Below are 20,026 nucleotides of genomic sequence, written 5' to 3' on the forward strand. Positions count from 1 at the left end.
GCACAGGTGCAGAGTGCAGAGGTGCACAGGTGCAGGGGTGCAGGGGTGCAGAGGTGCTGGGTGCACAGGTGCACAGGTGCAGGGGTGCAGAGTGCAGAGGTGCACGGGTGCAGGGGTGCAGGGTGCAGAGGTGCAGGGTGCAGAGGTTCAAGGGTGCAGGATGCACAGGTGGAGGGGTGCAGGGTGCAGAGGTGCAGGGTACAGAGGTGCAGGGGTGCAGAGGTACAGGGGTGCAGGGTTGAGGGGTGCAGATGTGCACAGGTGCAGAGTGCAGAGGTACAGAGGTGCAGGGGTGCAGAGTGCAGAGGTGCACAGGTGCAGGGGTGCAGGGTGCAGAGATGCAGGGGTGCAGGGTGCAGAGGTGCAGGGTACACAGGTGCAGAGTGCAGAGGTGCTGGGTGCAGAGGTGCACGGGTGCAGGGCTGCAGGGGTGCAGAGGTGCACAGGTGCAGGGGTGCAGAGGTGCAGGGGTGCAGTGGTGCAGAGGTGCAGAGTGCACAGGTGCACAGGTGCAGGGGTGCAGGGTGCAGAGGTGCAGAGTGCAGAGGTGCAGGGTGCAGGGTTCAGGGGTGCACAGGTGCAGGGTGCAGGGGTGCACAGGTGCAGAGTGCAGAGGTGCAAGGGTGCAGGGTGCAGAGGTACATACATGCGGGGTGCAGAGGTGCAGAGATGCAGGGTGCACAGGTGCAGGGGTGCAGCGTGGGGGGGCCCAGCACTGAGGAGCCCTATGCTGGTGGGGGTCCCAGCCTCCCTGTCCAGCACCTCTCGGCCTAGACTTCGCACTAGATCTGTAAGAGAGAGCTGTGCCCCCACAGCTGAGCTTCCCAGCCCTCAGGAACCCTACAGAAGCTGCCCACTCCCATCAGCCTACACCCAGGATGTGGCAGAAGGAAGGGGCACCTTCCTCCCGGAAACAGGCCCCGGCAACAGCGGCTCCCCCAGGGCCCAGAGCCCATTTCTGCTCAGAGACAGAGCCTGAGGCCTCTGATGACTTCTGGGTCCATCCAGGCCTCAGGCAGAGGGAGAGGGAGCCGACAGCCTGTAGCACGGAGAGTAAGTGCTCGTGGGTGGACAATCCTCAGGTGACAATACCTTTCCCAGGAGGGCACACTGCTCCTGCTGACTGGTGATCAGGTTTCGCCACTGGAACCGTAGCTTTCCCATCAGCCACTGCAAGTGGCGTATGTCCACAGGCCCATCTGCTTCCCGGCGGGGCGGGAGTGGGCCAGCACTGGCCAGGGCTTCACACTGGAGAGGGCACAAGGGTCACACCCTGTTCCCATATCCTCTGCGGAGACCCCAAGGGAGACAGAGAAAAGAGGCTCCTGGAGGGAGAGCCGAGGGCCCCCAGGGGTGCCAAGAGGAGACTTGGGGGCCACACCCTGTGAGCACACACCCCACCCTGCCCGAAAGGAGGGGCAGGAAGAAGGCGGGAGCAGGGGGATGGCAATGCCGACCCCCACAGGGCTGCCCTGAGGGCTGGCCCAGGCTGAACCCAGGCTCCCCGCCAGGACTAGTCCCACGCCCCCTCACAGCATACGCACCTCGCACAGGGGTATCTCGTCGCCCAGCCGCACGCGCGTCTGGGCCAGCAGCTGCTCGAGCAGGGGCCCGCGGGCCAGGAGCCAGGCCAGGGCCAGCAGAAGCTCGCGGCTGCCCTGGGAGCCGTCCTCGGGGAGCTGCGCCAGCGCCCTCCTGGGGTAGCCCTGGGAGCGCAGCGCCGACTTCACCAGGTGAACTTGGGCCTCTGGGGATGGGGAGACCGCCTGCTCAGGGGGCCGCCCACTGGGAGAGACCCCGCATGACTCCCAAGCAGAAGCCAGGTTTGGAGGGAACAATCGGGACTCAGGAGGAGGGGGCCAGGGCTAATGGGAGCGGGGCTTATACGGTGGGCGGGGCTTTGCCCGAGGAGGTGGAGTGGGCGGGGCCAAGGTCCGCAGGGGCGGGTTCTTACCAGGGAGGCGGGACTAACCGGGCTGGAGCTTTACAGGAGGCGGACCCAGCCACAGGGTCTGTGAGTGGACAGAGCCGGAGCCCGCGGGGGCGTGACTTAATGTTGGGGCGCGGCTAATGGGGGCGGGTGGGCTAACCGGGGGCGGGGCTTGCGTGAGCAGGTGGACCTCACGGTGAGCGGGCGGGCCTTACGGGGAAGGTGGGGCTTACCCAGGGCCGGGGAGGCCGGGGAGGCCGAGGCGCCGTCTCGGGGCAGCGGCGAGAGCACGCGGAAGAGCAGCTGCCAGAGCGCCGGGGCCTGGAGGGATCAAAGAGCGGCATTCAGCGGGGCCAGCCGCCTCCCTGCGTCCGCCCGGGCCCCCGCCGGACCCCGCCGCCTGCCCCGCGGGCCTCACCGCCTCCGGACGGTCGAACTTGGCGCGGCGGAAGATCTCGGGGCTGGGCCCGGCGGGCAGCGTCTGACTCAGCGCGGCGATGGCCTCGGGCAGGGCCCCGACCGTGTCTCCCCGGGGCCCCCGGGGCCGCCGCCGCCCCATGCGGCCGGCTTCCCTCGGATCGCGCGCCGCGGCCGCCGGGAACTCCCGGCGTCCAATCACCGCGCAGGTGCCGTCCCTACTGGGCCGTCGCCCAGTCACCGAGCGGGCGGGGGCACGCCTCCAGCGCCGGCCCAATGAGCGGTGCCCAGACCTTTGAGTGCAGTCTGTTCTGTCCACTGCGGAGGCATTTCCTGTGCGGCAGGGGCCAATTGGCGTCGATAGCTCCGCGGGGTCCGCCCTTGCGGCCCAATCGCGTCAAAACCCGACACCCGCCTAGCTCAGACCCCACCAATCAGCGCCTCAGCCAACCTTGCGCCAAAAGGCAGCCTAGGAACCGCCGGCGTGCCCGCGGCCCCGCCCCGGGCGCCCCCTGCGGCCGGGAGCGCAGCGCAGCCGGGCGCCACCGACCCGCGCGGGAGCCCCTCGGCCTCCGCGAAGCCCGGCCCGGCCGGCGCGCCAGGGGCTCCCGCGGGGTGCGGGCGGCCCCCTCCGCACCCCAAGCCCACACCCGGACTCCGGCGCGGGCCCCCCGGCCTGGCTGAGCTGCACGCTGAGCCGCTCCTTCCGCAGCCACCTCGGCGCGGCCACTGGCAGAGCAGTCTGGCGGCGGCGGTCTCAGAGCCCGGCAGTGCGCACGGACGTCCCGGCGCGTGAAGGAAGCCGGGCGCGCAGCGCGGCCGTGTGTCTACGGTGCGCGCGCGAGATGGCCCGCACGGACGGCGCTCGGGCACCAGGGACGGGCTGCAGAGCCCTGCGCATTGGTTGAAGCCGGCGAACCGCACGGGAGAATTCTGAATGTGTGGCGTGTAAATTACACCTCCCCGAAGCGGTGGAAGGGACCGAGCCACCAGCCCTCCCCGCCAGCCCTGCCCACGCACCCCTCCACCCGCCGGCCGCGGCCACGCCCGCAGGAAGTGCGTCCGGGCGGGTCCCGGCGGCCCCCCCCCCGCCCCGGTCCTCACCTTCGCCCGCTTCCCTCTCGGGCACTGCCGACTACTACCGCCACCTCCCAGGAGGCCCCGCCCCCGCCCCCACCTTCGGCCCCCTTCAGCTCGGCCCGGTCGGGTCTCCGCAGGCCACTCTGCGGACGCCAGGTGGAGCGCCCTGCGGCCTTCAGAGTAAAGACCACATTCTTGACCCACCCGCCCAGCCCACCGGCCCTTCTCTCTGGGCCCTCCATCAGAAGCGCTTTTCTCCACCTGCGTCCTGACCCCCTCTGCCCGCAGGCGTCAGATCTCAGCACTCGTCCTGCATCTGCCCCACCTAGCTGCGAGCTACACCAGAGCCCAGCCCCAGAACCGGTAGGAGGCGGGAGCCTCTACGACCTCGTTCAGCGCTGCTCTTCCCTGTGTACCCCGACTCCTCACTCTGGCACAACACCCCGCTGAATCTCCAAGCCCCCAGCCCCCACCCTCCCACTGTCCACTGAGAAACCCTGCCTCACCTTAGCACCATCTGTTCCTTCCCACCCGGTCCCTGCAGATGAACTCTGGCTCCCACCTCTTGGAGTTCTGTAAGTCAGCCAGTAACCTAGCCCCACCCTACAGGTGGCCCTTGAGACCCCTCAACAGACTGTCCAGCTCAGGCCTGCAGCAGGGCCGAGGCCTGGGAGGGGTGGCCCTCTGCCAGGGCTGGAGTCTGAGTGGCCAGGGGAGGGAATGGGGAGGCCCTCACTGAGTGAGGCCCAGTCTGCAGGTGCTGCCAGAATTGACATGGAAGTTTCCAGAAAGCCCCCAACTATGCAGGGCCCAGCCAGTCCTCCAATTCTCCATTTAGTGGCTGGCCACTCAGTACTGGGGTGGGGAGGAAGGCGGGGTGTCCAAGTGCATGCTCCAGTAGGAACGTGGCTGGCCTGGTCCATCAAGGCCGGTGGGTAATGGGGACAGGGTGGGGCAGGAAGTGGAGAGAGCAGGCAAGGACTCCCCACCACAACTCCCCCAGAGCTCAAAAACGGAACCAGGGTGAGCACAGCTAATTCACCCCGTGGCCACCACCCACTGACTCTTAGGCCTCATGTTCCCGCTGACCTGTTGACCCTCCCTTGGGCCCATCCCAGAACCTCTGGAGGGCTGGGGCATTGGCGGGGCTGGGCACTGGAGAGCTGAGCCACATGGGGCCTTCCAGGGTGGCCAGCTGCCTGCCTTGTACAGGAAGCTTCAGCCTGAGGTGGCCCCCAGCACAGCACCCGGCCAGGGCGATGGGCAGCAAGGCCGGCTGCAGCAGGAAGAGCCAGTGGCCCTGGCAGGGCTTGGAGACAGAGCGGCCAGCTGCAGCTCCCCGCCATCATCCCCCCTGTCAAGACACACCCCCCTGCCCCCCACCTCCGCACACGCGGGCAGGGATTCTGAGTGTTCAGCTTTATTGAGGGCATGGGAGTCGACAGGGGTCGCCGGGTGCCTGGGGATAAGGCCTGCAATCAGCCTGGAAAGGCAGTGGCCCGGTGGGCAGCCAGGGACAGCGTTTCCATGACCTGCGCAGAGAGAGACAGAGACAGAGGTGAGTGCCGGCCCAGTGAGCAGTCAGACTGCACTCAGGCGTGGGGGGACCATCCCAAAGGCCTGATGGTCTGGGCTGGGGGAAATGTACCTGGGTTTATTTGAAAGTGTGACTCTCAGCTCCACCCCGCCCAAAGCCTGCAGACAAAACGAGTAGGCAGGTTAGGAGTGGCCAGGGGCTGGGTGGGGGGCCAGGGCAGGGGCCGGGGAAGCATACCTTTAGGCCCGAACATGGAGGCATAGCAGGGGTGGTTGCAGTAAGGCTTGCCTTCATGCTGCAGAGAGAAGGGCCATGAGGGGCTGTCCGCCCTAACCCTGCGCCCCTGCTGCCCTCCAGGCCCCACCTACCTCCGCGTGGCCCCCTGACGTGAGCGTCTTCCCACATTTCTCACACTTCAGGCAAGGCCGATGCCAGTCCTTCCCCAGAGAGGTCACCCGCTCAGCTGCAGGGGCACAGACAGCAACCCCCGCCCCCCAGTATGAGACCCTGCTCTGGGGTCCCAGGGCACACCCACCTACTCACACACCAGCCTTCTCCAGTTGCCTCTGCCCTTGGTCTCACCCACGCCCGCCTGGTGGCCCACCCCGGGTCTCAGCCTTGTGCCCCGTCAGTAGGGAGGGGCACCTCCAGTCCCCTAGGCCAATCCCGCCAAACAAACGGGAGGGGGAGCTGGGTGGTACTGCAGGAGAAGGCCTCGGGGGCCAGGGGTGGGGGCCTGGGTGACCCGCCGCGGTGTAGGGGGTGGGGAGTGCAGGGCGCCCTTCTCAGGGGCGAAGGTGGGAGAGACACTTCCCACTTCCTCCCGCCTCTCCCCTGGGTGGGCCCCGGGGCGCGGGACAGGGAGGCTGCACCCGGTTCTCAGCGCTCCCGGGATCGCGCCCCGGGCGCCGGTTTCCGCGTCTGGTTCTACTTAGCGGTGGGAGGGGCGGCTAGAACGCAGCGTTTCTCCCTCTGCCGCGCGGTCCCCGCCCGGGGCACGCCGAGGGGGGACGGGAGAGCTGGGGAGTCCCAGCGACCGGGAGACCCAGAGAAGGGGGCACCCAGACAAGGCGAGACCCAGCGGGACCGAGAGGAAGAGACAGCGGGGCGGAGACACCGAATCAGCAGAGACAGAGGGCCATCCGACGCCGGGGTCCTGACCCGCACACCCAGGCGGTGGCCGGCAGGGCTGAAGTGTCGGCTCCCGGCACGCAGCCCCAGGGTCCCCCGGCGCGCCCGGCCCTCCGGAGGGGCCCGGCCGGGTCGTCCCTGGGCCGCGCTTCCTAGTGGGGGCGGCGCGGGGCGGCGCGCTCCCGGCCGTGGGGGGTGAGCTGGGGTAGGCGGGGAGCGCTCACCAAAGTACACCTCCTTGTCGCACTTGGGGCACTTAGGCATGGCGGCTGGAGGTCCGGCGGGAACGTCTGCGCAGGAACAGACAGGAGAGCTGGACTGGGTGGGTCCGGCGGGGTGCGCGCCTTTCAGGGACCCCAAGACCCCGCCCCTTTGAGACCCGCCCTTCGAGACCCGCCCCCTGAGTCCGAGATCTGGACCCAAGGACCTGGGTTCCAGGCCAATCAGCTAAGAAAGGTCCTCTGGTCCACCCCCACCTTCGGGCTGCACCCGGGCCTAGCCGACTACCGAGCGGGGGTGGGGTGGGATCGGGGGGCGTGTCCAGGGAGCGCGCGGGATCCGTGGGGATGCACTGAAGGGGCGGGGCTCCTCCGGGGGCTGCAGCCCCGCCACTCGCCTAAGGTCCAGGATCTAGGGAAGGGGCTCCCCAGCCCTAGCCCCAGCCCGCCGGCACGTGCCCGAGCCCCCAGTTATTTGGGAGCCAAGGAGGGGGCGAGTCACCGCTGAAATGCAAATAGATGCAAACCAGCGTTGGCGAACTTCTCCCCACACACTTTGACCCGACCCCGTCCCAGACAGAGAGTTGGGGACAAATTACCAGGGACGTCTCAGCCTGGTAGCGCCCCAAAACTCCCCGCCGGCCTTAAGCACACGCGGAGCCAGGAGGCCCGCCGCTCCCCAGTTCCCCATCCCCACGGGACAAACCGGGCTCTTCGAGCTCCCCACCCCCGCCGCTGCCTGGGAAGACCATTGGACAGCAGCCCGGGGAATTTAGAAGAGGGGACTCCGAGACGGGGCGTCCCCTCCCTCCGCGGTAACAGCGATCCGTGCGGGGGCGGGGGGCTTTGCCGGGGATGGTGGACGCGGCCACGTCCAGGGCATCTCGTGTAGGGAGGACTCCTTATCTCTGCGGGAAGCGCCCCAGGGGGCACGGCGGGAGTGGTTCCTGTCCACCGCCTAGGGCAAGTGGGGGCTGGTGACAGGTGGAGACAGTCCGACTCCACCCACCCCGGAAGTGGAGAGGGCCCAGGGGCCCGGTGGGGTCTCCCACCCTCCTTTTAGCCCAGGCCTGGGTGGGTGGAGTAGGGCATTGCTTCTCCGAACCGTCCTCCCTCCTGGTCACTGGCAGCCAGTCCACCTTCTCCCCCTCCGCTGGGGAGGGGCCATCCCCCCTCTCTGAGGACTCTTCACCTCCCGGCTCAGAGGCCCACACCCAGTTTCTTGGCTCCTGGGCGCCTACTCCGCTTCTCTTCCAGTCCAGGCCCCAGAGAATCTGCTCCTCCTCCCCTTCCTCCCCTTTGTCCCGGTCCCTCCCTTCAGCTACCATCCTCCTCATCTCCCCATGACACACCCATCTCTCAAAACAAGACGTCTCAGAGCCTCTCCAGGCCCCATCTTCATGGAAGGTGCTGGAGACCATCCTCTAACAGGACCCAGGGGCTCCTGGCCTCCCCACAAAGGCACTCAGCCCTGACAGCACCCAGTGCTTCCAATCTCACCCTCCCTAAAGCCCACCTACCCCCCATAGGCCTCTTGCCTGGCACTGGGAGAGGGGAGGGAAACCATGGGTGCCCCCATCCCCCACACCCCAGTGGGGCCTGGCTTGGGGTGAGGGTGGCAGCCCCCGGGGTTTAAGGGCCAAACCCCCTGTGAGGATGGCACACCAGACCCCACACCCTCATGTCCTGCTCCTCACGCTTCCCTCCAGTCGCCCCCTGCTCCCTGGGACCCCCTTTCTGAGGCCACAGCTCTGCCCCCAGCTGGACTCGGCAAGCCCTGGGGTCTGCAAGGCTCGCACCGCATCCCAGAAACCCTCAGTGGCTGGCTGCCCATTGCCCTCAGGAGTGGGGGGGTGCACCCCGTGCACGGTGGAACCCCAGACTCCCCCCCATGGACACTGGCCTGCTCCAGCCTTGAAGCCTCGACACTGTCATGTCTGTGCCCGGCGCTGGACCTCAGCCATGGGTTCTGCAGGTAAGACCACCAGCCCAGCCTCCCCCACCGCCCCCGCCAGTCCCTCGGTGTCTCCCTGGCCTGCGCCCGATGCTGCTGCAGACTGGTGGGGGTAACTGAGGTGGGTCCTGACTTCCCTCATCTCCTGGCTCCAGATCTGGAGAGAGGCAGAGCTGGTCAAGAACAGGAGAGTGGAAGGCGAGGCAGAGGGACTCACAGAAGCACGGACACAGCAGGGGACAGAAATGTAGACAGGCCAGAGAGGCAGGGGCGGCAGCAGGACGACAAGGGCCCTAGGCCCAAGACCACTGGTGAGGCAGGGGTGGGGGTGGGCTTCTGTCACAGTGGATCAGGGGGCTCCGGCCACACTGGTCACACGTACCCCCTTGCAGCTTCCTGAGAAGGCTGCCCTGCAGGGGTGCGCTGGGCAGAGGCCTGGGCTCCAGGGCAGGGCTGCCTCCACCTCTGGCAGGATGCTGGACCACGCACAGGGTGCTGGCTGTGCCCGCATGTGTCCTGCTGTCCGCGGACACGGCTGTGTATGAGTGCGTCTGTCTGGGTATCCCAGCTGCCTTGCCATGTTTCCCCGCCCAGCCCTCACCCCCAGCCCACCCGCAGGCTCCAGGCAGGTGGGGCCGTGGGCCAGCCCTGTCCGCTTCTCCACCCACCCCGTCCCAGGGATGCCCCCCGTCACTGTGACCGCAACCCCGCCCACCATGGGGGAGCCCCCCCCTTTGAAAACTGGGGTGATGAGGTTCTTGCCAGCTTTCCTTGTTGTTATTTCCCGTTGCCATGGTCACAGGGCTGCAGAGTGAGGGGTGGATGCCAAAGGGGGCCAAGGGCCATGTGACTGGCCCTCTGGTTGGTACACAGCACAGTTGTTCCAGACACTCAGACACACTCTCACGCACACACACACTCACACTCGCTGCAACCCTCCCAAATCGTCAGCCACAGACTGGCATGCTCCTCCAATCCCCCCAAGCTCCCCACCCATCTTGCCTGCCTGTGAGGATGGGAACCCCTCAGCAGCGGCAGCCCCATCACCCCCCCCGACTCTATGTCCAGGCGCACCCCCATCTCAGGCTTGGCTGGGTACCAGTCGGGGCCCTGACAGCCTCCCTGGAGACCTGGGCCCCACCACGTGCAAGGCCTCCTACTCCCATCAGCTCACCTGGCTTGGATGCACCTGTGGGGGAGGACTGACTGAGGTCAACTTTAGAACCCCCAGGCCAGTTCAAGACCTAAATCTACCCTGCCCAGACTTCCACCCCTCGCCCCACTCTTCTGGGGGTGCGATTGGCCTTTGTTCCCTGAACAAATGGAGGACACAGTGAGCCTCCTAACGTACCCTCCCCCCCGCCCCCCAGTGCAACCAGCCCGCACAGGGGCTGTGTCTGGGGCCTGAGGGACAAAGTGGCCAGGACGGAGACGCCGAGCAACTCAGCTGCTTGCCCCAGGCTGCCTCTGTGCCCAGAAGGCCCCGCCTGGCACCAGGACAGCACGAGGGCACCCCAGGACCCCGAGACCTGGGGAAGGCAGCGGTGGGGTTCTGGGTACACCAACTGAGGCCACCTCTGTCTGCTCACCCTTCCCTCTGCACACCCCCATGCCCTTGCCTGTCCATGTACTGCCCAGGCCTGGCCGGGGACCCAGATGGCAACCAGGAGGGACCTGCCCTGCAGGACAATTGCGGAGAGGGCCCAGAAGCAGCTCCCCAGCAGTGCTTGGGCTCCAGGCACCTGAGAGAACCAGTGAAGGCAGGGCCGGACCCCAGTGACCACTGAGGAATCCACCCGTGGGGCCGGCCACCCACTGCCACTGGTAAAATTCTGCTGCTGGAGCTGGACAGCCCCTCCTGCACTCCCTCCCTCTGTGGTCTGGCCTCCTCCACCATCCTCCAAGCCCCCACCCAGTGCCCCGGCCTCCAGGCCCCTTCCTCAATGTGGACAAGCAGGGATGTGGACAGGTGTAAGGTTGTTCCCTCCTAAGGCTGAATGGCCAAATGCCCCGGGGCAACTGCTGGGCTCCCTCTCCAGTGTCCACCCCCTGCCTGTCCCCCAGGCTCAGCTGAGTCATGGACACTCAGACATTCCCAGGGCCTATTTTCAGCCGCTTGTCCCCCGGGACCCCCTGTCTGCTCTGAGGTTCTGCCCCAGAGTGGGTCTGCTGGGCCCTGGACGGCCCCTCTTTGCCCCCTCAGATGCTGCACTTGCCCAGAAGGACTCTGCTCCTGTCCATCTGGGCCTCACCCAGAACAGGTGAGAGGGCAGTGCCCTCTTGGAAGCAGGAGTGGCTTGCAGACACAACCTTGCGCTCCCTCCAGCAGCCCTGCCTGGGGTCCACAGTCCAGCCAGATAGGGTGACCCCTCCTCTCCCTGAAGGCTGAGCCTTGTTCCAAGAATCTATGTCCTGGAGCCAAAGCCCATACAGAACTGCCTCAAATTCTGGCCTCACCAGCCCAGCAGCTGAGCCTTTTCATGGGCCCCGAGCCCCCTCCCCCCACTCCGGGAAGCCAGCCAAGCCCTGGGAAAACGGGCTGCCTGCACCTGGTTGTCCCGGTCCCATGCCAGTCTTCACCTGGCCCAGCCCCCAGCAGTCCACTGATTCCTTGACACTCAGCCCCCGGGACCACAGCCGGTGGCCGGTGAGCTGGTGCTTAGAACCAGGGACAGGAAGCAGTCCTGCCCCCCTCCATCAGTCCTAAAGAAATTCAGAGGGGCTAGCCTGAACTGGGTGGGGTCCTCAGGGAGCGTCCAGCTGGGGAAGGGATGCCGAGGGCTGATGCTGGGGGTCACTGACCCAGGGGAACCTGGACAGGGCCTGGAGGGAGCCAGGCTGGGAGTCCAGGACCCAGGAATCTGGGATCTGGACCTCAGGGAAGTGGGGGCAGAGGGAGGTGCAGGCAGAGCAGGCCCCACAGCAACTGGGGACACCAGCCAGGGCCACCCTGGCCCAGGTCAGAGGTGGAAGGCACACCACCTTGAAGGTGCCGGGCTTTCCCAGGCTCTAGAAGCCTGGACTGGTGGGAGGTGGGGTTCAGCTGGGGAGCAGGTCGGTGAAGCAGGCCTGGGCGCCATGAGCAGCCCTGGGCTTCTGGACGGGGAAGGAGGCTGTTAGATGGCATTTCAGGGCCGCCTCACTGGGTGGCACGGAATGGAGGGGTGGAGGTGGAGGCCGGGCGAGGGGCAGCGGCGAGGCGCGCGCCCGAGCACACAGGCCCATTCCCGCGACCCCTGCATCTTGCCGGAGCGTCGGGGGCTGCGGGCGTCGGAGGAGGCACCGGACTTGTCGGGGCGTCCTGGAGCCGGTGCCGCCGAGGAGGCCGCGGCAGCGCAGGGGCACGCGCTGTCCCACCCACACGCCTAGCGACGCGCGCCGGACCCAGGGGAGCGGCACCGCCCCGGTTTCCATGACAACCGCTGGGAAACAAACAAGGCGGCGCGTCATCCTCGGCCCGCAGGAAATGGGACGCGCCTTCCCCCGCCAGCCCCGGAGGCGGGGGCGCACTGTGTCCCGGGCGGGGCCGGGGCTCGTCCTCCCTGAGGCGATCCCTGCCCCTCACCCCCGCGCTGCCAAGCGGGATTTCACCCACAAGAGGCCGCGGTCGCTCCGGCTTTGGAGAAAGGGCGCGCTGCCTACCACGTCTCCTCCCCACATAGTTTCCACTGGAGGCTCCCGAGGGAGGGCCCGAGCTGTGCCCTTAGCAGCTCCCCACGCGGCAGGGGGCAGGAATTTCCCGTCCAACACCGCAGCGAGGGCGGGCAGCCTGTGCTCAGGAAGTCTGGAATCTCCCCCAGGTGTCCCCCCGACCAGGGAGTCAGGCCTGGCCGGAGGCGGCGGCCTTCAGCTGAGCTTGCACCAAGTGCCCGTACCTGCCTGGGGTGGACGCTGGCTGCCCCTGGGGTACCTGCTCCAGTGTCCCCCCCCACACACACCGCAGGCCACTTGCCCAGCACATTCTGGCTGCATTCCCAGGCTGGCCAGGTGGGAGGAGACACTCTGCCCACAGTGGGCACCTGGACTGGACTGCCTAGGAGGAAGGCGACCTGGAGCCAGCCGATCCGCCCCAGGGACACGGATGGCTGTTCGCAGGACAATGCGAACCGCAATCAGCTCAGCTAGGTCTGAGCCAGGGGACTGGAGGGTGGGCCAGGGAGGGGCCTGTGCCAGGCTGGGGCACGGGTAGCTGGTCCTGGGGAGCAGGGTACATGGGCCCGGAAGGGCCAGGGCGGGTCCGCCTGGTTTCTGCCCCAGCGCCCGGAGTGGAAGAGAAGCTACGCCCTCTGGTGGGCTGTCCAGGAGCGGCAGATAAAGGGAACAGACCGTGAGGAGGGGCTCCTGGCAGTTGCCAAGGGGTCCTGGATCAAAGGGCAGAGCCGGGACTGCCTGGGGAGGCTGGGGGTGACTCCGTTATCACTGCAGACCCAGACACAGGGACACTGGTTGGGCGGGAGCACCTGAACAGGGGGCTCGAGCCTCACGTCCTGGCCCTCAGCTGCCGGCGTTCTGCCCCTTGGCCCCCACTAGTGCTAAGCAAGACCAGTCTCATCTGGCCGCTCCCCTCCCCCACCCGAGCCCACTGCACTTCCAGGCTCAGTCCTTGCCCCTGCCCACCCTGCCCAGCTCCCTGCACTCCCGAAGAGGACCCCTCCTCTGGCCCCCTGCCCCGTCCCCCACGTGCCAGGCCCTGGGCTCTTTCCCGAGGCTGACCCCTCCCTCGCCGTGGGTCTCTGATGGATCCAGGCGTCTCCTGGCAGTTCTGGGGACCAGGACCCCGAGCCCAGAGCGCTTGCCAAGCTCCCACCTCTACGTGGCCTGGTCCCTGTCTCAGCTGCCTGTCCCAATGCAGTGTTGGGGCCACAGCCCAAACCAGAGCTTCCCTGCCTCCCACCCACCCCCACCCACCTTGGGAACAGGACCCCACCCCCACCAGGTGTCAGGAGCATCTGGGGATGGCGCAAGGGATGCTGTCCCGGATTCACATCCACCCCACCAGAGACACAGCGCTCGGCCCCCCAATCCTCGAACCCTTTATTGACAGTCTCAGCAGGTTAGTGTGAGCCACGTGAGGGTGTCAGACAAGCGCTTGCAAGGCAGGGTGGGTGTGGGACGTGGGCGGCGGGCTCCTGGCAGGGATGCCCTCGGTCCGCCCGAGCAACACCGTGAAGAGCGTGGCTGTGGCCGTCACGGGCAGGGGAAGCAGAAAGAACACTGTGGGGCAGGCCTGGGGCAGCAGGAGGGGAGAGTGGGATGGCGGCCTCAGAGAGACCCACCCAGGGCCACGGAGACACACAAGGGACACAAGGGACACACGGGGACGCATGGGTCCATGCGGACACAGAGCCATGAGGACACAAAAGAGGATAAGGGGTGGGGGGGGGGTACAAAGGCCAGAGAAACGGGGATGGGCAGGCCTGGTCTAGAGACAGCCCGGCGGGCTCTCCTCCCCCACAACACGCAGGCCCTGGGCTTGCAAGGCAGGATGAGCCGGGGAGGACGGCGGCAGCTAGCTGCTGTCCCCCACGGGGCCAGGCGGTGGGCTCCGGAGCAGGGGGCGGAGGGGCCCATGGCCTAGGGCTGAACTTTGCCCTCTGGGTCTCTGTCGTAGATGTAGCTGCCGACAGCTCCAGTGTTCACCCCTGCAGACAAAGGCGCAAGGTGGTGGGGTGCCGTGGGGGCAGGGCGCTCGAACCCCCGCCCTCCTGGCCACACTCACCCTTGGGTCCGAAGAGTATTCCATAGCAGGGCTTGTGGCAGTAGGGCTGGCCATCGTGCTAGGGGCAGAACGGGGACTGAGCGGGGACTCCAGTCCTCCCCCCCAGTCCCCCCCAGCCGCCTCCCCCCGTCCACTCACCCGGTGGAGAGGGAGGGGCCTCGGAGCATCTGTGCACCCGCGGGCCCCCACTCTGGCCACCAGGGGGCAGCACCCACCCGCGGGTCGCACGCACGCACGCACGCACGCACGCGCGCGCAGCCCTGCCCCCACCACCCCTCTTGGGCGCGGGCGCTCCCGCCCCTCACCTCCGCGTGCCCGCCTGGAGTGAGTGTCTTCCCACAGCGCTCACAGCGCAGGCACGGGCGGTGCCAGTCCTTGCCCAGGGAGGTCACCTTCTCGGCTGGGAGGGGGGAGACACGGTGAAGCTGGGGACCCTCCCGGGCAGACCCCCCAGGGGCTGCTGCGGGCGGAGTCACTCACCAAAGTAGACCCTCTTGTTGCAGCGAGGACACATGTTGGGTTCCCCCGTGAACGTGGTGACGCTGGAGGCTGGGGGAAACACCGCGAGCGGCAGCCCGAGTCAGGGCAGGGCCGCCAGGACGCCCCTCCTCCCCCACACCGCGCCCAGCCCACCTTTGCTGGGCCCCTTGGGCGGACCGCCGGCCTTGCGCTCCTCGGCCCGGACCACAGGCACCTCGATGGGGCCAGTGACCTGAGGTCCTTCGGCGGAGGGCTTCTCATAGATGTAGGAGCCCGCGCCTCCGATGTTCACACCTGTGGGGAGCTAGACGCTGTGGTGGGGGGGAGGGGCAGCCGCGCCCGCCCCCAGCCCCCACACCCCATCCACCTTCTCAGAGAAGGGCCCTCCACAGCCCACTCTATAAGGTCAGGACCCCCCTCCCCGAGGGTGCCAGCCGGCCGGGTAGATTCCTGGGAAGGGCATGGAGGATGCTAGAATTTCAAGGGTGGAAGGATTGTGGGGGAGGGTCGAGAGCGGGCAGGGGGAGTGTGGGTCCAGGATGCACGCTGGCCACCCCTCCTGGTGCCCTCCTGGTGCCAGTTCTCAGGCTGAGGAGGGGGACCAAGCTCACCTTTGGGTCCGAAGAGCGTGGCATAGCAGGGCTTGTGGCAGAACGGCTTCCCGTCGTGCTGGGCAGAGGAGCACCGAGTGAGGGCTGGCCCCCTGCCCACAGCCCCGCTCCCCGCCCCCAGCCCCAGGGGAGGGGGCTCACCTCGGCATGGCCCCCCGGGGTCAGCGTCTTGTTGCAGCGCTCACACTTGAGACAGAACTTGTGCCAATCCTTACCCAGAGAGCTCACCTTCTCAGCTGGGGGCAGGAGGGGAAGTCAGGGCCAGGGCCCAGAGCCCTCCCGTGGCAGCCGCCTCACCCCTCCTCCTTCCACCCCACACAGGAACCCCCAGCGCCCACCACACGCCCTCTGCCCCTCAGGGTCCCTGCTCTCCTGCTGGGTCTAGGTCACCCTCCCACCCCAAGGATCACTGCTGGAGCACCTGTTAGTCCTCTCGGCATCACACCTGGCCCTCCCTCAAACACCTGCTTCCCACTCACACACCTAGCCCTCCCTCGCAGATTCCTGAACCCTCCTAATTGGGCCCTAAAGGAGTTGGCAGAGCCCGCCGCTGAGGGGAATGGGGGGCCCCCTGTGGAGGGGCTAGGGCCATCCCCTCCCACCCCATGGGATAGAAGGCCTACCTGTCTATATCCGGTTTCCTCGGGATAAGCCCTGAGAACCCCCACCCCACTGCCTCCAACTGCTAGGGGCCCAGTCACCACCCCCCAGCCCCCCCGCCCCCGCCCGCCGGCCTACTGGGCCACCTCCTAAAGGACGGAAGTGTGGGGGGGCCTCCCCAGGAGAGCACGGCAGGAAAAGGGTGGTGGAGGAGAGGGCAGGAAGAAAGGCTGGAGCCAAGCCGGAATTCCGAAGGGAAGGGGTCTGAGCAGAAGCATCAGGGAGGAGGAGGTCAGGCAGGCTGGGCCCCTGCCACCCTGGCAGAGCCCCAAGAGGAGGCCAAGGACCAGCAGATATCTTCTGGTCCCCTCACAGAGAGGTTGCAAGCCAGGCTTCCCCAAGGGCCCCGGCAGAGCGGGTAGGAGGGTCTGGCCAGCTCACTCCCTGCCCCCAGAGGCCCATGGGTGCTGCTGCTGGTGGCCCAGGCTCCGGGCCCTGGGTGCTGGCTCCCCACGGCCCTGGCAGAACCTGCTGGGCCCAGCCAGGCCAGGGCCAGCCTCCAGGACCCAGCCCCCCACTCCCTTCCCAGAGGCAGCGCAGGCTTAGATCCCCATGGCCACTCTACCCAAGGATGCTGGGACAGGCTGGTCAGCCACCCCTCCCGTGTCCGAGGCGGGCTTGGGTCCCCTGGCAGCCCCGCACCCTCCCCCAGGGCTCCTGCTGGCCAGCAGTAGCCATGGCAGCTGCAGTTCACGGTGGCCAGAGACTGCTGCACTGGCCAGCTCTAGCATTCGGCCATGCGGGGGCAGGGGAAGGACCCTGAGACCCACTGGGTGGGGAGACAGCCGCACATTACCAGCCCAGTTGGGAAGAAAGAACTGATTGGGTCTATCGGCTTAGAAGGGAGCTGGTTCCCCACTGGGCTGCACCATTGTTAAGGACACAAAGGCAAGGCATTCTGAGGTCACTCTGGGGTGTCCTGGCCCAGGTTCCACTCTGCTGAAGGGTGTTGGCTGCTGTTGGGGGGTGGGGGGAAGAGGTGCCTGACTGGGGGATGGGCAGGATCCCAGCCCAAAGCCCCCCCCACCCCCCCTCCGCTAGCGCCTTCTGCCCAGGACAGAGAAGCCAGCCGTGTCTGAGCTGCCTTTGTTTTCTGCTGGGAGCCAGCTACCGCCCAAGCAGGCAGAAGCGTTTTCCGGGCTGTCCACAGGACTGTGGGCCCCAGCCCTGGAGAGCCCTGAGCTGGCCTGGCTGGGGGCAGACTCGTGGGCAGTGGGGCTGGCAGGAGGACCCTAGCGCTGTCCCCTCCCCTGAGCCTTGCAGGGATGAGCCCCCTCTGGGATGGGGACCGAGGACTGGGCCAGCTCCTGGGGAGGCAGCCGGAAGCCCCTAGGCTCCCAGCCAGGCCAGAAGCACTCCAGGCCAAATCCGGTCCCTCCCCTCTGGGAACAGCAAACAACCGTCCACCTCCTTCTCCCTCCCGTCAGCAGGGAAGCCAAGTGGCTTCCTTCACCTTGGCCTTTCCCCATTCCAGACCCTGACCACTGCTCCCACAGTGACCAGGGAAGGGTCCCCTGTCTGCCCCCACCCTTCTGACACTGTGTGTCCCTCTGTTGAGGGTGTTAGTGGGAGGATCAGGGGGCAAAGTCGGGAAAGGATCAGCCAAGAGAAGAGAGAGTGGCTGAGTAAGCCAGACAACCGGGTGCGAGCGCCAGGGAGTGGGTGAGCGCCTGGGGTTCCGCATACCCAGGGGGCATATCAGCAGAGACCTGCTGCCCCCTCCAGTCCCGGGCTGCTGTGACCTTGAGGAGGCAGGGGCGCTCGGCCACCTCGCTCCAGTGCCCTCTCACGCTTGTGGGGCCCCGCTTGTCATCCCACCCCACCCACAAGAAAGTCCTGGGGAAAACTCGCGCCAAGCAAGGGAGCACGTTGGGACACGCAGGAGTTAAGAGGCCAAGGTCGCCCCCGCATGGACTGAGTCCAGACAGAGCCCATATCTGGCCTGGCCCGGTGTGGGCAGAGGTCGAGTTGGAGGTTGGGGGGGGGCGGTCACTGCTCCGGGCCACGCTGTCCTCGCCACGTGTCCGCGGAGAAGGGCCGTGAAAAGCAGGAGCGCACGGGAGGCTCCCAACAGCGTGAGTGCGCCCTGCCCGACACCGCCCCGCTCCACGCCTGCGAACCCCCAACCTGACCCCCGACCCGGCCTCATCCCGAGGACCGCGCACCCCCGCCCGGCCCCACCGGCCGCGGCGGGGTTCGGGCGTGGCTGCCCCCACCTCGTCCAGCTCCACCCTCCGGCCGCACCCGCGTGGGCAGCGCGGCGGGCCGTGCTCGGGGCCGCGCATCCCGGGACCGCGCATCCCGGGGCGGGGCGCGAGGCTCTGCGGCCGGGGGCTGACGGCGGAGGGCGGTGGACGCTGGCCCGGCCCAGCACTCACCGAAGTACACGGTCTTGTCGCACTTGGGACACTTGGAGGCCATGGTCGGTGCGCCCGTCGACCCGCGCCCTCAGCCCGCGCCCGTCTCCGCGCCGCCGCCACCGCGCCGCCGCCCCGCCCCGCCCGCCGGCTGCCCGCGCACCCATTGGCTCCGCGGCCGGGGCGGGGCCTCAGGAGCCCGCTCCCCGGGTCCGGCTGGGGGCGCCGCGGGGGCGGGGGCGCACCTGCCGGGGCCGCGAGGGTGGCCCGACCTGCCAGGCGCCCCGACGCCGGTGCCTCGCCCGTGTCCATGGCAGCGTCGGAGCCGGGGCAGGCGGGGGTCTGCAGCCCCCACGGTTCCGGGGCATTCCTGGCTGTAAGGGCCTCGGCCCGGAAGGCCGGCCCCTGGACACGCAGACGGACGCCGGGCTTCGGGGCCCGGTCCCCACCCCTGGAGGACCCCACCTACCCCGCCGCGCGCTCCCCCACCCCGCCCCGCGTCCCTTTGTTGCTCGGTTTCTATGGCAACGGCCGCGCGGTGGGATCGGAGCCGGATTCCTGGCGGGTGCGGCCACCTGGCCCGGTCCCGGTCCTGCCCCGCCGCCCGCCCCCGCGACACCGTCGATGGTGCTGACGGCTAAGTGGGTGGAGGGCAGGGCGCCCATCACTTCCAAAAACAGCGGGAGAGAAACTGCTGGAAGCGGGAGAGGGGGAGGGCGCCAGGCCGTGAGGGGGACCTGGGCGTGCCGCAGGCGCGGAAGGCACTGTCCCCAAGCTCTCCACCCAGGGGCGGTAGGCAAGGGAGAAGAGAAGGGGGTTAGAGCCCGGGCGTGCTCGCCGTGCAGGCGCTGTGCTCCAGTGGGCTGGTACTGCCGTCTGCCTGCTCCCCCCCTCCCCACGTATCCCGACTCCCGCCGCGGGCACCCATCCGCTGGACCCACTAGCTCGGGGCCCAGGGCCTCTGACCTCCCGCCTCCAGGCCCCAAAGCAGCAGTGCTAGGCATCTGCCAGCACTCAGGGTCCCCCTTCCCGGGCTGCACAGTCCTCCTCCCAACAGGGCGTTCCTGACCCCTCCCACCCCTCCCTGCCTCCATCCCGGGGCCGAAGAACCTGGTCCTACCACCCCTGGGGTGGGGGATCCAGGAGGACCCCTTCCTCTCCTCCCTGAGGCTCTGCCTCCCAATAAGCTCTTCCCTTGCCTCCAGCCCAGCTGAGCCTCAAGCCCAGCAAGTGGACAGAAACCCTAAGCCCAAAAGACCCCACCCAGTCTGGGCAACTCCCTCAGAGCACCCCTTCCCCCTGCCCCATGTACCAGCCAGGCTCCTGGGGTCAGGTGTATTTGCACACTGGAGTGAGAGTCTCAGTCCCACCGCTCTCCAGAACCCAGACTTTCACCGCAGCCCCGCCTTCGCCCAGCTCCCTGGGGCCCCCCCACCCCCTGCACTCACACCCTATGGCCACTGCTGTTCCTGCGAGGACAACAGCCCAGAAACATGTGGGCCCGCCCCCCCAGCCTGATCTGACCAGCCTGACCAGCCCCCCTTCCCGCCCGCAGCCTGACTCTGGCCCCTTGCCAGGCAAGGCAGGAGAGGGGGGCGGGGAGGCCTCAGCAGTCCTCTCTTCCTGGGCAGGGTGGCCAGCCATGGGGCTCCCCCACACGTCGGGCATTTGCAGCCCACTCCTTGCTAAGGCTGGGCATCAGGTATCTTCTGTAAGGAGGTTATGTGTGGGAAGAGCCTGGGGCCCAGCCCCGCGGGGACAGTGATGGGGCATAGCAAGGGAAAGGCGTTGGCATGGGCCAGGCACCCCTGGGCAGAGTGGGGGGACAGATCCCGGATGTGACAGGGCTCTTCTGGATCAATGGACACTGAGTAGCAGTGTCCACCTCTGAAACCACGGGGGGCTACAGGCGGGGGCAGGGACAGGGCAGGA

At 67.8% G+C, this 20,026-nt stretch overlaps 3 protein-coding genes across 5 annotated transcripts in view; all 3 read right to left on the bottom strand.

The window, feature by feature from the left end:
- The window catches only part of TEDC1 (tubulin epsilon and delta complex 1), a 10,464-nt gene extending 7,672 nt beyond the window's left edge, over positions 1-2,792 (bottom strand). The window contains exons 1-4 of one of the 2 annotated variants that reach the window (XM_006749954.3): positions 2,349-2,792; positions 2,164-2,251; positions 1,545-1,747; positions 1,093-1,248 (exon numbers count right to left, since the gene is read on the bottom strand). In XM_006749954.3, the coding sequence (XP_006750017.1) occupies positions 1,093-1,248; positions 1,545-1,747; positions 2,164-2,251; positions 2,349-2,489 (588 nt within the window). In that variant the 5' untranslated portion in view covers positions 2,490-2,792. The remainder of the gene's footprint in view (positions 1-1,092; positions 1,249-1,544; positions 1,748-2,163; positions 2,252-2,348) is intronic. The other variant, XM_081829775.1, reaches the window with a different exon arrangement.
- Positions 2,793-4,831: 2,039 nt separating this feature from the next.
- On the bottom strand, positions 4,832-6,597 carry LOC102751197 (cysteine-rich protein 1). Its single transcript, XM_006749952.3, has 5 exons — positions 6,320-6,597; positions 5,333-5,427; positions 5,202-5,259; positions 5,076-5,122; positions 4,832-4,959 (listed from the first exon to the last, which is right to left on the bottom strand). The coding sequence occupies exons 1-4, from the start codon at positions 6,357-6,359 to the stop codon at positions 5,082-5,084; spliced, it is 234 nt and encodes a 77-aa protein (XP_006750015.1). The 5' UTR covers positions 6,360-6,597; the 3' UTR covers positions 4,832-4,959; positions 5,076-5,081.
- Positions 6,598-13,277: 6,680 nt separating this feature from the next.
- Positions 13,278-18,421, bottom strand: LOC102750894 (cysteine-rich protein 2). Of its 2 annotated transcripts, none has more exons than XM_081829776.1 (8): positions 18,340-18,421; positions 15,219-15,313; positions 15,078-15,135; positions 14,620-14,760; positions 14,467-14,535; positions 14,292-14,386; positions 13,987-14,044; positions 13,278-13,909 (listed from the first exon to the last, which is right to left on the bottom strand). In XM_081829776.1, the coding sequence occupies exons 1-8, from the start codon at positions 18,404-18,406 to the stop codon at positions 13,842-13,844; spliced, it is 651 nt and encodes a 216-aa protein (XP_081685902.1). In that variant the 5' UTR covers positions 18,407-18,421; the 3' UTR covers positions 13,278-13,841. The 2 variants fall into 2 exon arrangements, with proteins under 2 accessions (XP_081685902.1, XP_081685903.1); XM_081829777.1 differs by lacking the exon at positions 18,340-18,421 and adding an exon at positions 18,116-18,271.
- Positions 18,422-20,026: the final 1,605 nt, after the last annotated feature.

The sequence above is a fragment of the Leptonychotes weddellii genome, chromosome 9 (assembly GCF_054177405.1).
Source record: "Leptonychotes weddellii isolate Sample4059 chromosome 9, ASM5417740v2, whole genome shotgun sequence".
NCBI classification, from domain to species: domain Eukaryota; kingdom Metazoa; phylum Chordata; class Mammalia; order Carnivora; family Phocidae; genus Leptonychotes; species Leptonychotes weddellii.